This window comes from Alosa alosa, chromosome 21 (genome assembly GCF_017589495.1).
Source record: "Alosa alosa isolate M-15738 ecotype Scorff River chromosome 21, AALO_Geno_1.1, whole genome shotgun sequence".
Classification (NCBI taxonomy): domain Eukaryota; kingdom Metazoa; phylum Chordata; class Actinopteri; order Clupeiformes; family Clupeidae; genus Alosa; species Alosa alosa.
Window position 1 is genome coordinate 24089233 of NC_063209.1, and position 15720 is coordinate 24104952.

Consider the following 15720-nt stretch of genomic DNA (forward strand, 5'->3'; position numbering starts at 1 on the left):
GTCAAGGAGGCCTACATATTCTATGGTAGGCAAGTCAAATTTTGATTGGACGATGTAAAGCGAAAGGTTACGTGGCACAGGAAATTTTGCGCAGCCTCTGTGTGTACCCGTAGTGTTAGTGGCAAGATGGTGGCAGCCAGGATGCAGCTCACTTTATACACGGTTTTGCTTCTGAACTTTTTCAACAGTTTCGTCTCCGCTTTATATTTTCACATCGGGGAAACGGAGAAGAAATGTTTCATAGAAGAAATTCCAGACGAAACTATGATAATTGGTAGGTATTCAAATATTGTTTATTGCTGAGTTTCCTTGCTAGCCTGCTTGCTAATCATTGAGACACGGGAAGTTAGCTGTTAGCTCGGCTAACTACTTTCTGGAACTGACTGAAGGATAACTAGTGGCACCAGTCTACGTCACCTAGTTTGCTAGCAAGCTTGTTGGCAAACCACCATTGTTTGAACTGCATTTCAGAGTGTATACTGTTATACATTTCTAAGTGAATTACGATGTTTCACATGTTACGTTAAAGGTAACGATAGTAATCTTAACGTAAAATCGTTGTCATCGATTCACTTAGCTAACCTACCGTTATACCCTTCTTAGTATTCAGTGTTTAGACTGTCAAAGGTTGTAAGGTTGGTCTTGGTACATGTTGGCAATGAATCTAGCAAGCAGCTAACGCAAAGACATGTCACTTAACCCTGATGTCAAGAGACGTTGCCGGTCTCTTCTGGTTTCTCCACCAACTGGTTTTCTTCCGCTTGCATGCGCTGTGTTCGTAATAGCAGCAGCAGTTGTCAGACATTCACACACAGATATTGTCAAACATATACTGATGTTTTTTAGTCGCATTTTATATCTATGTCGTGAGCATTACATTAACGTTACAGCCACTCGAGTGAAACACATGCATATTTCTGCAAATGGCAAGTTGGATTCCACCCTGCAACAGCAAAACAGTTCTGTCTACCACTTACTCCACCTCTTCTCATGTCGCTTTCTAATAATCTATCAACGTATGCCGTAAGCAGCACACAGGCAATACGTTGTGTTATCTGAAACAAGTGGTTGCCTTGACCTGAACCAATTGGTTACCTGGCATCGTTAATAGCATTAAGTAGCCGCAGCCTAAAGTATAGCAAAGACAGTTGACAGTTCTTAGTGTGTGGGTTCATTATTTAGTCATCAACTCGATTCCGCTTCCCGGGGTGCTTACGTATTTAGGGTAATATACTAATTTAAATACTTGGGCAACTAAATGGTGAGTGAAGAAATAATTCACATTGCACAGTACGCCACCAGTCCAGTGAGATTTGTTATTCCCGTCCACCAGTCCAGTGTTTTGCTATTCAGGGATCGAATGACGCGAGTTTGCTCAAATGCATCCATTTGTTTCAAATAAAACGGTCTGGGTAGTGCTGACGTGGTTAATTGATACATGATTGCAAAACTCTTGTGTATGAGGAAGAGTAGTTCAGAAAGTCGAGCAGCATGTCAGTGGGGTGACCGTTCATTTGTACTATTGCAGGATGGAAGCTAGTTTGCAAAAATATGTATATATTTTTGTACATGTACATGTTTTTGTACATGTGTCTGTACACATGATGTAGAAATAAAATGTAGCTTGAAATCAATCATTACATTTTTTGTGGATGTCAGACCCTTGCTGCTGCTGTGGTGATGAACATGCACATGCAAGAGAAAACCAGTTGGTGTTGAAATCAGAAGGGACAAAACACTCATGATCTTGGTCATAAAGATTTGTTGTTTTGCTAGTCGCTTTGCATAGCCTATTTTTTTGAGTGGACTTGTTCATTTTTTGGTTGACAGTCAGTTGTTTTGCATTGCAACTAAAATGATATTACAGCAAGTGAGCTATGCTAGCTGCCTTGTCATTTTGATGTTATTGGTTTTACTGTAATGTTAAGTTTCGGTAGCCTACATTACCTGCGGCATACATCACACACCTCCTTTCGATCGCTCTGTGTTCAGAAGGTGATGTTTGGTCACCCAATCCTAACTACACTATGTTAGATGAAATGCTAGTTTTCTTTATCAATGTTGGTTGTGAACCTATGTCACTTATAATGTCAATGCTCAACCTTTCAGGAAACTACCGTGTACAGCTGTATGACAAAATGAAAGAGGAGTACATGCCTGCCACTCAAGGACTTGGCATGTTTGTTGAAGTGAAAGACCCTGACGAGAAGGTAAATAGGTTTATGGAGTTGACAGTTGTCAGAGGTATAAAATTTCCCTTGTGGACAATAAAGACTCTTTTCAATCGGTCTGTATGCAAATACAGAGGGAGAAGTGCATTTGTACACTGTAAGGAGGATGAAAAGTACAGTTTTTTTCAAGTGCTTTCATTGTGTTTGTTTGTTTTTATTTCTTTGTGTTTGTTCTGCAGCTGATCCTTTCTCGTCAGTATGGCTCAGAGGGAAGGTTCACATTTACCTCTCACACCCCTGGTGAACATCAGATCTGCCTTCATTCCAATTCCTCCAAGTTCTCCCTTTTTGCGGGTGGGATGCTTGTAAGTATATGTTTAAAAAAAAAAATCAGAATCTCACCCTACCATAAGCACCTCCATGATTTTTGTATGGAAATGCAAATCTAGGCTGCGCTTGGTTGACTTGTACTCATAGTACTCTATAGCTCACACAATGTTAAACATTAATATTATTATTATTATTATTATTATTATTATAGAGAGTCCCTTAGGCCATGTTCAAACTAGACTTCTTTGTTTGAACAGGGTGCTCTTTTGATTTAAAAAAAAAAACGCTGGCAGCAAAAAGCAGTCGAGAGAGTATTTTACTGCCATGACGATGTGTGCTAATCAGAGTTAATGATAGCTAACATGCTAATTTTTCAAACAACTGCAATAAAGACACATGCTGACTAGAAAATGTGGGACTCCATTAATGAATATGGTGATACAGATTCACTCTTGCGTCATATAGCTCATTGTGCTCACAGTTGATCGTAATACCTTTTTTCACTGCTACGTCTCCATTTTTGCTGGTTACAAACGTCTCATTACTCAGCTTGTAAATGGTCAGCTGTCAAAAAAACGCTTGACGTAGGGCACTTTTTTCTGAGAAGTTTCATTTTTCTCAACTTTAAAAAGACGCTCTGAGCTGCAGATTTTTTTTTTTTTTTTTTTGAAAACATGGTCTACTCTATAGGATTAAATGGAAAACGGAAGCTGGCAGCTTTAAAAATAAGCCTAGTCTGAACAAAGCCTTACACAACTACACATGTGTAGACTGTGGGTTAGGTTATCATGTATAATTGTATGTGTATGTAAACAGTAGGCCCCCCTATGGCACTGTCTTTAGTTTGGTTTGGTTCTGTCTGTTTCTGATCACATGGATTTCTTTTCTCACATCCAGAGAGTACACCTGGACATCCAGGTTGGGGAGCACACCAACAACTATGCAGAAATTGCAGCCAAAGATAAGCTGACGGAGCTCCAGTTGAGGGTTCGTCAGCTGGTGGAGCAGGTGGATCAGATTCAGAAAGAGCAGAACTATCAGCGGGTAAGTACTTAGTCATGTCAAGTCTATGGACTTAATTATAAAGACTCCGGAGTCCAGACATATAACTTACTAACATATCATACACTTTGAAGTTGCAATGTACTGTAACACATATGAAAGCTGATCAAACTAGATTAACTCATAAACTAGATTTAACCAAAGGCCATGTTTTCATTTTAACTGTAACAGCAAATTAATAGTCGAGGGGATAAAAAAAAAACTTAAATAAGTAAGTAAACTGGCTGGGAATAAGATAACTAGTTAATGTGATGAAGTGCACCATATTGAATTTCTCACGGGACGTCTGAGTGACTGTTTTCCCTGTGTTTCCCCTGCAGTATCGCGAGGAGCGCTTCCGTCAGACCAGCGAGAGCACCAATCAGAGAGTGCTGTGGTGGTCCATCGTCCAGACACTGATCCTAGTGGCCATTGGCTTCTGGCAAATGAGGCACCTCAAGAGCTTCTTCGAGGCCAAAAAATTAGTGTAGTGTGTGTGTGAGTGTATATGTGTGTGTGTGTGCAGAGTGTTCTTTTTTGTCTTGAAAGTACATACCTTGTACAGTGAATGCAGTATGCAGAAAATGGTTTTGGCGAAAACTTCAAAAAATGCCAGAACACAAGCCGGTGGATTTATTTTCTTTCAACACAAGTCCCCTTCCCTAAATGTTTAGTTTTAATTGCTTTGAGATTCTGATTAATTTTACAACTTCTTTTTGTCACCTACCCTCTCTCAATATGAATCTTTACCATGCTTAAGATGCATTTTAAATGCCTGGTTGACTTAGTTTGAAGCCAGTCAAATGATGGCTAAATTGGAGTCATTGCACAGTCAGTGAGGAGCTGTTCAAATTTTGTCTTGCAGCGTCATGAAAGGGTTAAAACCGCTGCCCTTGTATTTACATTAACAGTTCTCAGTTACTTTCAACCATCTTTCATCTTCAAAGTTACTATATATTACATGCAGTTCCTCAAATTAGAAAGCAATTCGCCTTATTTGTGCATACTAGACATTTGCCATGTGGACTTAAAGCTTTGAACTGGATTGTAGGCTAGCTGACACACATCCCTTTCATCCAACTAGGTTGTGTGTTAGGTAGTTTACTTGCAATGGTTTGTTACTGTCGATGATATTTAAGGTTTTGGTTGTGTAGAAATGAATGTATGTTTTTTGGTTATAGTTTTCTATCCCAGTTTCTTGGGTAGCACATTCTGCAAATGGACACAAGCTATCTCAATCCTTGGCAAGTTCTTGGAGAATTTAGACATATTTTGTATCTTTCTGAAGGTGGCACCCATTATTTTTTGGGGAATTTCATTTCTGTGCTATAAAAACACTTTTTACAGTAAAGTGTTTGAAATACAACTAGTTATTTGTACCTCTGATGGTTATGTCCACCTCTGACACAAAGTTTGAAGGCATCCCTCCTCCATGACGCTCTTTGCTTGTCGTAGCTGGCCTTTTTTGTTTACCTATGGAAGGAAACGGATAGAAAAATCAATATATTTGGGTGTTAACATGAGTTTCTGAAACATTGTAACAATCATGAGCTGAGTTTCAGGAAATGCGTTTTTCTAACCAACAGTTCAACTTCTTCCTCCTCATGCAAATGCTCAAGTAATCGATTGTGTATGGATCGTTTGATTGAACACAACAGTGTTCAGGGAATGGGGACTTTGGCCTTAGTGTTTGCCATGGGAGGACACCTCATCCCAAGAAAATGTGAGGACAAAATGTATCTGTGGAAGCTGCAAAAGCAAGCGCAATTTTTTGTTCATTTGGCCTTGTCGTAAGAACCTTTTTCAGCAACATGCAACCTTTTCTCTGAACTACTGTTAAAGAGGCACTGATGATGCTGATAGATGGCTGATGCTTACTGGTTCCATCCTACTTTGTTTGTTTGTTTTTGTTTGTTTTTAAACATCTGGCTGTTTGTGTCACACCTTAGACTTTTCAAACAAACGTTTGAGTCATTGGGCTGAGGCTTTTTATTAAATAAATGTGAGGGGTAACGATATTTGCATAAAAAAATGTTTATAATTGCACTCAAAGGAAAAAAATAAAATAAAAGATTTGCCTCCTTTTATTTTTGTATTCCATTATTCCAGAGCCCAGTCTTATGGGTGAAAGTATCATGTGGGTGAGGGTGTATATGAGTTTGGCTTGAAATTAGGCCAGAGGTCACAATTATGAAAGGTTTCTGAAATGTTGAGAAATCTTACTTCACACTCATAAACCAAGGACACGATGCAGCTTGATTCTCAAACCTCTTGATTGAAAAAAAAAAAGGTAAAGAATGTACTAATGTTAATTTCATGTATATCACAAATAATATTAGCCTATGACTTGATTGAGGCATTAAATGCTGCTTATTGTTGGTCAGGATAGCTTTCTAATGTGGAGACAGCACTCAAAAAATACTCCATAGTAATGCATGGGGCTAGTTTGTCACGCCAATATGGCCGTTGTCTACACATATCCCACCCCTTCCTCGGCAAAACGTCGACATGTGAATACATTGAGCCAATCATATGGTGTGTTGTGAAGACATTGTGCCAATCATGTGTTGTGATCTCGCCTCTGGAGCAAGATTGGTGTCGTGGGGCCTTGTGCACGCGCATTTCTGCCGAAATGCGCGTGCAGCCGTGGCCCACTGGTTAGCACTCTGGACTTGTAACCGGAGGGTTGCCGGTTCGAGCCCCGACCAGTGGGCCATGGCTGAAGTGCCCTTGAGCAAGGCACCTAACCCCTCACTGCTCCCCGAGCGCCGCTGTGGTTGCAGGCAGCTCACTGCGCCGGGATTAGTGTGTGCCTCACCTCACTGTGTGCTGTGTTTCACTAATTCACGGATTGGGTTAAATGCAGAGACCAAATTTCTCTCACGGGATCAAAAGAGTATATATACTTACATACTTATACTTAAATGGATGCCCGACAAGTGCCCAAAAACCGTTGTCAAATAGCCTACTGTTCCACTGGTTTCTTTTAAACATGAGTTATGACAAAATTTGGGTAAGAATGTTGTGTATTCCATCCCATGATACTGTTTTACTGGTTGACATATAATGACCTGCTCTATAAGCACATTATGTCTATTTGAAATTGTTTGAGAGCCTATTGATCTCAGGATAAAGGAAGGTCCACCACATCCAGTGTTTGATAGATAGATAGATACTTTATTGATCCTCAAGGGGAAATTCAAGACCCGTTTGTGAATATATTTAACTGAACTTAATAAATGTAGCTGGATAGCCTACTCATGAACGCATGTCTCTTATAGCCACAATAGTCATTTTAGCAACACCATATTTTGGTGGCTCATGAAGACCCAGTTGCTTTCCTGTCTGGCCCACTTGGTATTGAAGTTGAATAGTCCTGGTCACAAATTTATACACACATATTTTACACATAGCCTATTTATACACACACGTTTCTGTACTTTAGGCCTAGTTATCAGGAAAAACTTCTGTCAGGGCATCACAGAATATGCATATATGAATGAACATATCACACAACATGAAATAGCTCAATAACTGATGATGGTAAAATATGTCTCTTTTTCTGTTTTCTTCTGACATTAGAAATGTCTCGTGTTATGTAGAAAGCACGTGGATCCCCCTGCCCCCAACGAAAACGATGATTCTAACAATAAAATATAGTGCTATCTTGGAAATACTCTCTCGCCAAACTCAGCAGCTGGACCAGCAGAGCTATGGCTATTTGGATCAAAGACTGAGACGATTGGGGAACCCTCTCGTTACACTTATTGTCCATAGCCGCTTTTACACGCCAGCACAGAAGGCGGCGGTAATGTAACAGAAACTTGGGCTGCCATCCATCGATAAGGAAGAAGACCCTGCGGAACCTTTACTCACAGCAACAGTTGCAGTGGAAACATTGGCGGTTACACACAGCCCAAAAAAAAAAGAAAACAGCCAGCGTGTAGGATTTTTCCCCCCCTACTACGAGAGATGCCAAGGAGTACCGGTTGTGGGACTAGCGATGGGGAAATGCAGTTGTTGTAGTAGGCCTACTGGGCGATATATTGAAGTTTGTGATCCAAACGCATTGAAATGATAAACTTAAGCGCTAATGTTATAGCTATTTTGGGCTGGAGACAATTTAGCTGACAAGCTAATGTAAGTGCAGAGAATTTCTGTTTGGCTGGCTAGCTAGCTAAATGGATAATTGACCTAAAGGAACAGCTTGTGAATATGACTTTCTATAGTCATATTGATGCAGTGATACTACAGAACTATAATCTTAAGCGATGCCAAACATTTTAGGCTTTAATGGGAGATAGTTGTCGGCTCGCTGAAATGAAATTGTACGGATTTGAGTATGATTAAATCAGAGCTGTAGTTCAAAGCTGCTTACTTTACATTAAGGAGGAAAATGGAGACGAGTGTCCGTAAAGGGAACAACATGTTTATTCTCTTACATTTGGAGGAGTTTTAACATTATTGGATTCCCCAGCGGCTACAACTTTAAACAGAGACATTTAAAGTGCCAAGATAGCCTATTTAAATTGAGTCACTTCAACAACGAAGTTATTTTGCCATCAAGCCTCAAGATGATGTATTCTTCGCGTAGAAAACCAGTGCTTTATTTCAAAGAAGACAGAAGGTAAGTTCTACACCTGTGTTAAACCCTATCTGATTAAATCTTTAACGTTACGTTAATAGAATTATCATTTGCTCAGTCCAAACCTCATGTCATATCCTAGGTGAGATGGTACGATTTAATTTGTAATTGGTTCATTATACCTACCTGTATGTGTAAGCCGTAATAATGAAATATGAAGTTAAAACTCAGTTCTGAATCTATGCTGATTTCGCTCAAAATCTCAAACTCCAAGATGAACAAACATGACATTAATCCGTGAGTAGGCCTAACATGGGTGAAGTGATATGTACTATGCCAGTGATTGATGTAACGCATGTTCTCTTTTAAACAACAAATGTATGCTTGTTTTTGTGTGGCACTGAGCTACATCCTCTTCACATCTAATATACTCAACTGTCAGACATTGCCTGCCTTCACAATATTGGGGTACACTGTCTGTCTCTATCCCAAACAATGACGAAGAAACAGTGCATAATTTGAACTGGAACGCAGCTCAACACATTTGATAATTAGACATATTTGACAAGAGAGTTGCTCAGAGGAGACCTTAAGTTAACTTTGTTGCCTCAAGCTATTTCTGCAGTTAGAAGTGAATGATTAGGCCTTCAATTTCAACTAATTTTAGCAAATTGCAAAAGCTGCAATTAATTGGACAGCTTGCAGCTATGGTTATTAGCTAATATTTTGGGTTTACCAGAAGCGATGTAAAGAAGCTTCTTCTATGTAACCTATTGTCAAGCTGCAGTTGCTACCTCCTGAGGCAACACAACAAACATGTAGCAACTTGAAAAAGCGTCACAAGAAGCCAGGCAAGAAGTAGTAGTGCTGAAGGAGAGCTGGTCTTGCCCAATGAGACAAGATAAAGGCCCAATGTCTAGGCCTTGGTTCACAATTACATTATTTTCCTATATCGTCAGTTCAGCCCTGTCTGCAGTTCAGTTTTATTTCCCTTATTTTGTCGATTGTCTCAAGTCCCTTTAAGAGGTCAGAGCCCCCCCAATCCCATCGGGCAAGCACTAACGGTAGCACTAAATGGTAGCAACTCCCTTCTAATAAGAAGAACCATTGAGCAGAACCCAACTTGTAAGGGGAATCCCATTACAACCTAGTGAATTATTGCCGTTTCTATATAACTTTTTTTTTTATTGCCCTCTCTGTCATCTTTGTTCCTCATTGGTGTGTACCACCTACATAGTTTAGTGACAAACCTGGGTAAGTTAACTTGGAGTAGACCTAAATGGTAAACTCCCTAATAGCAGTTAAAGGAGGTAATTGTGCACATCTCAGGTGTGGGCTAAGAAAACTGTCAATAAATACATAAAAAGTCTGCACACTTGAATATTTCCTTTTTTTATTTTGTCATACTTGGCTGAACAAGTATGCATGCTGTTCAGCCACGTATGACAAAATATTACACAAAAAAGGAAAGATTTAAGAAGTTAAGTAAGTTTTTAGTATTTAAACTCTCTAATAGCCCCATGAATAGCTCCGTGGCCTCATTCTCTTCTTTTAAGAGATTTAACACTCATACCAAGATATACAAAGAAGCAAACAAAAGTCCATCCCGGACAAGCCACCTAAGTGCTATGGAGGAGGAAGTGCACTTTGGCTTGGCATCCAAGTTATGTTATCTAAGGGTGAATAAAATGGCCTCCTCTTCCATAACTAAACAAACAACCAAGAACAGAACCTATGCTAAAGCATGAACTCACACACTAGCCCTACCTGATGTGAGTAACTTTGACGTACTCTCTGAGGTAGATAACTCACCCAGATTTTTCACTAAACCACGTTCGTGGAATATACCACCAGGTGTTTTAAATGGGGAAAGTTAACAGTTGAGTGGCAAATAGTTTATTCTGACCCAACATTAACTCAACTGTGTGTTAATGTTATGATGGTGAGATTGTTATGGTTTGCATTTTAGACAGGCATGAAAAGTATCACATTGTAATAGTGGAAATCCTAACAGTTGAGTTCAATAATAATATTGAGTTCAGTGGTGATTGTTTAAGTTTGTCCTAAAGAAGAAAAATATGTTTAAACCATAATTAAAATAATTCGGTTGAAATACCTTACAAAGAAAAACTTGGCACATATTAAATGCTTGGCAAAGTCCATCAATGAACAAGAGTGTCTTGCATTAACTAAACTTAACTGAATCACATTGTGCTTAGGATCTTGTTCATGATATTAAATTGGTTTTAATACGAAAGTTAGGTCCAGCCCAACTATTTATTAATTTCTGATTTGACGAGAGGCATTCTGGAGTAGGCTTATCTCAGGACATCCCCACTTGGACTCTGTACCGCTACCACTATCCGATCACTCCGATGTGAACATTCCATAAATTCAAATCGAGAGCAGCTATTTCATAACGTCAAATTTGACTGTTATTGAGTGAGAAAATGGAGTAGGATGAATGTTCAATTTAGCATATGACGTACAGAGAAGCAAAGGCTATACATATACACATGGCTTGACCTACGGCTGAACCACAGCCATGGATATCCTTACCAACCCCATTCTCACATGTGTGTGCGCCATATTGCTTAAATAGATCTTGCATAGTCATTCAATTCAGCTAGACTTCAGACTTGGTTCTTTGCCCATCATTTCATGACTGCCCTTGGTGAAAATGGCTCTAAAGGATTGTCATTCACATTTCATTTGGTGTCTGTGCTGCTGACTGAATCGTCCATTTAGTTATCCGTAGTGCTCGCTTTGTCAGGTTATTCACAGGGAAGTGCACCGTGTTCAAGCTGTTTGGCCTGTGCTTGCTGCTGGTGGTGGGCTCCCTGCTGTGGCTCCAGCTGAGCTGCTCTGGAGACCTGGGCCACGCCGCAGCGGAGGCCGGAGGCCGAGCCCAGTACCAGGCCCAGCCCTGCCCCCACGACAAGCCCATTCCCGGGCAGGACAACCCGGCCTGGGGCCCCCACAAGCTGGCCCTGATCATCCCCTTCAGGGAGCGCTTTGAGGAGTTGCTGGTGTTTGTGCCCTTCATGCACACCTTCCTCAACAAGAAGCGGATACAACACAAGATCCTGGTGATCAATCAGGTGGACCACTTTCGGTAAGCGTTGGTTTGGCTTGGTCACTCAACCTGTGTGTGTGTGTGTGTGTGTGTGTGTGTGTGTGTGTGAATTAAAGTATATTTGCTGTCGTATGGTGTGTGTTTAGTCTGTGTGTTTTTTTATGTATTCTACAAAGATATAGTGCAGACGTTTCATACAAATCAGCACTGATGAGTGGACCAGTAGATTCCTCTTTGTTGCGGTCTGAGATTTCTATTCTAGACTCATCCCATACACTTCTAGTCAAATTCAACTAATTGCTTCTTGTGGTCCTCTAGTTGTCCATTCTGTTTGCACTCCTGGAAACACCCTGGTTCGGTGTTGGTTAAACGACAAATGATTGTAACAACTGTGTTGGTTAAATGACAATGATTGTAACAAACTTACAATCCCAATCAAAGCCAATTGTGTTTCAAGCCCACAAACAAGAAGATAATTTGCGAAACCAAATCGCTGACTGTATCTTTAAAAGAGAACAATTTCCAATGTATCACATCTTTGTACATCCAAGCACCCCTTGCCTCAGGCCAAAGATTCACACAGCTCAATGGTGTTCAGTTCTGTGACCAACCAGTGCATTTTCATCACAGAAATCAATATATGAGATTTTCCATAATCTCTGCTGTACTCCCATCTCTCCTAGTTTCAACAGAGCGTCCCTCATTAACGTGGGATACCAGGAGAGTGGGAACGACACGGACTACATAGCCATGCATGATGTGGACCTCCTCCCCATGAACGAGGCACTGGACTACAGCTTCCCAGAGGAGGGGCCCTTCCATGTGGCCTCGCCAGAGCTGCACCCCCTCTACCACTACAAAACCTACGTAGGAGGCATCCTGCTCCTCTCCAAACAGCACTATCAAATGGTAACTCAGCCCTTTCCGTTACGCTCTTTGACATGGTTTTAAAACAACACCAAAGCACTTTTCCACTTCGGATCCCCTGCAAGTTGGAAGCGGAATTGTCCATTACCGCTGTCGTAAATAATTTAGCCTACCGCAGCCTACCGTCTTCCATTTATATGTACCTGCAGAGTACGCTCCACCTTGCTCCACCTATCAGCTATTGTAACGCTTGCCGTAAAGCAAGTCAAATTTGTAGTTTCTTATGTCTCATTCGAACTACAGATCTGCTACCCGATATGGCAAACTTACATAGTGCGGTTATAGCCGATAGAGGGCCGCAAAGCGAATGCAGAAATGCTGTTCACCCTGTTACGAGTTGATGAACCACTGATATGATTTTGGAAACATTATTTTCAGGTACAAAAGAATCTTTGGTGTTGCTTTAAGGTCTTTTCTGCTTTGTTCTGTGTTCATGACAATTGTGCATTGCTGTTGTATCCTGCATCATGTTAAAGGCTTGGTTGTTTATCAGCCAGCCACTTTGGGAAATCACCTACCTACAGCACAAGGAATTGAACATCTTTACTGTCTATATCTGGAATTGGATCTGCATTCGGCTCATTTGTAGGAAATTTCCATTGTGTGTGTGTGAACTGTGTTAATATATTGTCATTTCAATTGTGTGTGTGAACTGTGTTAATATTGGCTTCTTTGTGTGGCCTGTCGTTTTTGTCAGTTTTAGTATTTTAGTGTTCATAGCCTAGAGAGGTATTTAGTCTTGTTTTATTTTGATGGATTATGAGAGACACTCACCAATATGTTCTGACTCTATACCATAGACTGTAAAAATAGCTCTATAAATACAAGTAAACTATACATTTACAGTACTTAATCCATGTCACCAGGAAGTGGACCATTATGCCGTGTGCAACCGTAGTGGACTGTCCTGTTGATGTAGTGTTGTCACCCACAGTGCAATGGCATGTCCAACCGGTTCTGGGGTTGGGGAAGAGAAGACGACGAATTCTTCCGGAGACTCAAGACTGCTGGACTACAGGTAATCCTTTGGGTTCAATTGCGCCATCTGGTGGCAGACTATTGCTACCTGCTGTACAGATATCCTGTCTCACGGCATACAGTGCTAGGTGGCTATTGATCACCACAGTTAAGATTTTGTTGTGCTTCCTGCTGGTGTTAAACTTCAATATGACCCCTGATCAGTTGTCATTGTGCCTCCAGCTATTCAGGCCGACTGGGATAAAAACGGGTTACAAAACCTTCCGCCACATCCACGACCCTGCATGGAGGAAGAGAGACCAGAAGAGAATAGCATCTCAGAAGCAGGTAAAGAGGACACGCTCATTCTGCAAAGCCATTGCTCTAATTGAATAACATATTACTGTAGTTTGGATGTTAGGCTTTCTAACAGGCATTTACAAGCCTTACTTTTCATTAAGTTCTCGGTTTGGTAACTCCGTAAGAGCTTGATGTCATTTTGTTATTAAATTAAAGGTAAACTATGCAGTATTGGCAATTTCCTTAGTTTTTTCTCGGTTTTTGCTTTTTTTTTCCGCTGGCTCAGTCATGACGAATGTCTGAGAAACTCCATCGCTACCTTTTTCTAGCCGGTGCCTGGCGTGTACAGTATGTGTATTTGAATGCAGTAAAGCAATTCGTTACACTAGTTATACTTCCTGACACTGAGGCCGTCGGCCCGCCGGCCCACAGTTGCAAGGGTGGTTTTTCTCATTATTTCAAGCCCAATGTCTTGATCTGTGTCCATCCATACTTTGGTAAAACAGTATAATGTTGAATTATACTGGTGCTCCATGCTAATGCCATTTCTCTCCTTCTCTTTGTCTCTTTCTCTCTCCCTCCCTTCGTCTGTCTCAGGAGCAGTTTAAGGTCGACCCCTCGGGCGGCCTGACTAACCTGCGCTACACTGTGGATTCCAGGCAGGAGCTGAGCATCAGTGGGGCTCCCTGCACAGTCATCAGCGCCAAACTGGACTGTGACCTGGACGACACGCCCTGGTGCCAGTTCAACTAGTCTGCTGGCCTGCCAGCACTCTCATTGGCTCTCTTTTGGGCCCCTCTCATTGGACGGATTTTTGGCAGGAGACACTGTCACGCATTTGACATTTTGTGATTGATTTTGATTTTTCTTTAGTTGTATTTTTACTCAGGCAAACTCTGGGTACTGGGTTAGTCCCTTTGGTTGTGGAATAATGAAATGTTTGACATGAGACAAAAAGTGGACACGAGTGACAAAAATGTTGCGAATCCATACATCCAAAGGCTTTAGATATCTTTTTTTATGCAAATGCAAAATTGCTGTATAGCTGCCTGATTTCTTCTCAGAACAAATTAGCTGGATTTCGTGAACTGCACAGAAGTTAAATGTTTTCCGATTCCAGCCTCTTTTTATGCTTATGTTTTGTTTGTTTGTTTGTTTTTATTTTAATTTTTTTGTGGAGTCAAGTTACATGGTAGGATGCAGCAGTGACCTTTATTTCACAGGGATCCAACAGTAACTTAATGCAGTGGTTCACATCTGCTGTCTACAGTGATGGAGGGGACATCTTGAAGTGGGATACTAAGATCATCACTGGAAGGACAAAATCCTCAAATATTACAGATGGTTTTAGGGTACTCTCATGTGCGTTTGCACCTATTTATATAACATTAAGTGTCTGGAATTTATTTGCACATTGTTTTATTCTTATAAAACCCATAAAATGATTTCAATCCAACATTTCTTGTGAGAGATATGTGTGTGAAGTTTACATTGTTCTGCCTGTTCCAAAGTAGGCATCCTTAAGATCTACTTTGTGGTAATGTATTCATCAAAGATATTGATGCAAGAAGATTATTTCATCCATCTTGGTCTGGAAACCCCCAAAACTACTTGAACAGTTCAAGAGCAGAATTAAGAGTCCTTGTCGATACTTGTCAGACCTCCGGCCTGGTAGCCTAAAATGGGGATTTCAGACACGCTGGTCAAACGAGTGCGAGTTTTGTGCCTGTGATTCAGATGCACTTTAGCTAAATGACTAACTTTCAAGAGCTGCCGATTGTCTTCCCAACATTAATGCAAAATGCTAACAGTAGTAAATTAATTTAATAGTCCTCAATAGCAAAAAACCTGAATCAATTTTGATGTTCTTTGATCAGTGTTCATTGGTCTGCCTGTAAAACTACAGATTGAGAATGTGGACCAACTGGTGTGTGTGTGTGTGTGTAGCTATGGGTGTGTGGGTGTTTGCATACCTCTGTGTTTTCATTCACTACATGTCCAGACCGGTCCAGGGGGGTATTCCAGAAAGCAGGTTACTGGCTTAACTGGGTATGTAAACCCAGAGTAAACGATAAACCTAGGATTTCAGTTCCAGAAAGCTAAAAAATTATCAGGCTATGTAAGTAACTATGGTAACATAGGCTCTGAACTGAACTGGGTATGTAAACCCAGAGTAAACGATAAACCTGGGATTTCAGTTCCAGAAAGCTAAAAAATTATCAGGCTATGTAAGTAACTATGGTAACATAGGCCATGGGCGTAGATTTAGGGTGGGACGCTAAGGACTAGTCCTAATCAAAATTTTAAGATGACAAAATTGTCCCCACCAATAT

The 15720-nt window shown here is 40.7% G+C and overlaps 2 protein-coding genes across 4 annotated transcripts; both read left to right on the top strand.

Annotated features, from left to right (window-relative positions):
• Positions 1-106: 106 nt before the first annotated feature.
• Positions 107-5629, top strand: tmed9 (transmembrane p24 trafficking protein 9). Its single transcript, XM_048231272.1, has 5 exons — positions 107-274; positions 2110-2210; positions 2411-2536; positions 3399-3545; positions 3884-5629. Exons 1-5 carry the CDS (start codon positions 127-129, stop codon positions 4031-4033), a joined length of 672 nt encoding a protein of 223 aa, XP_048087229.1. The 5' UTR covers positions 107-126; the 3' UTR covers positions 4034-5629.
• Positions 5630-7458: 1829 nt separating this feature from the next.
• b4galt7 (xylosylprotein beta 1,4-galactosyltransferase, polypeptide 7 (galactosyltransferase I)) lies at positions 7459-14843 on the top strand. 3 transcript variants are annotated; one of them, XM_048231269.1, is made up of 6 exons: positions 7459-8169; positions 10886-11242; positions 11887-12112; positions 13065-13148; positions 13331-13435; positions 13985-14843. In XM_048231269.1, exons 1-6 carry the CDS (start codon positions 8117-8119, stop codon positions 14138-14140), a joined length of 981 nt encoding a protein of 326 aa, XP_048087226.1. In that variant the 5' UTR covers positions 7459-8116; the 3' UTR covers positions 14141-14843. The 3 variants fall into 3 exon arrangements, with proteins under 3 accessions (XP_048087226.1, XP_048087227.1, XP_048087228.1); XM_048231270.1 differs by having other exon boundaries at positions 10901-11242; XM_048231271.1 differs by lacking the exon at positions 7459-8169 and adding an exon at positions 8402-8424.
• Positions 14844-15720: the final 877 nt, after the last annotated feature.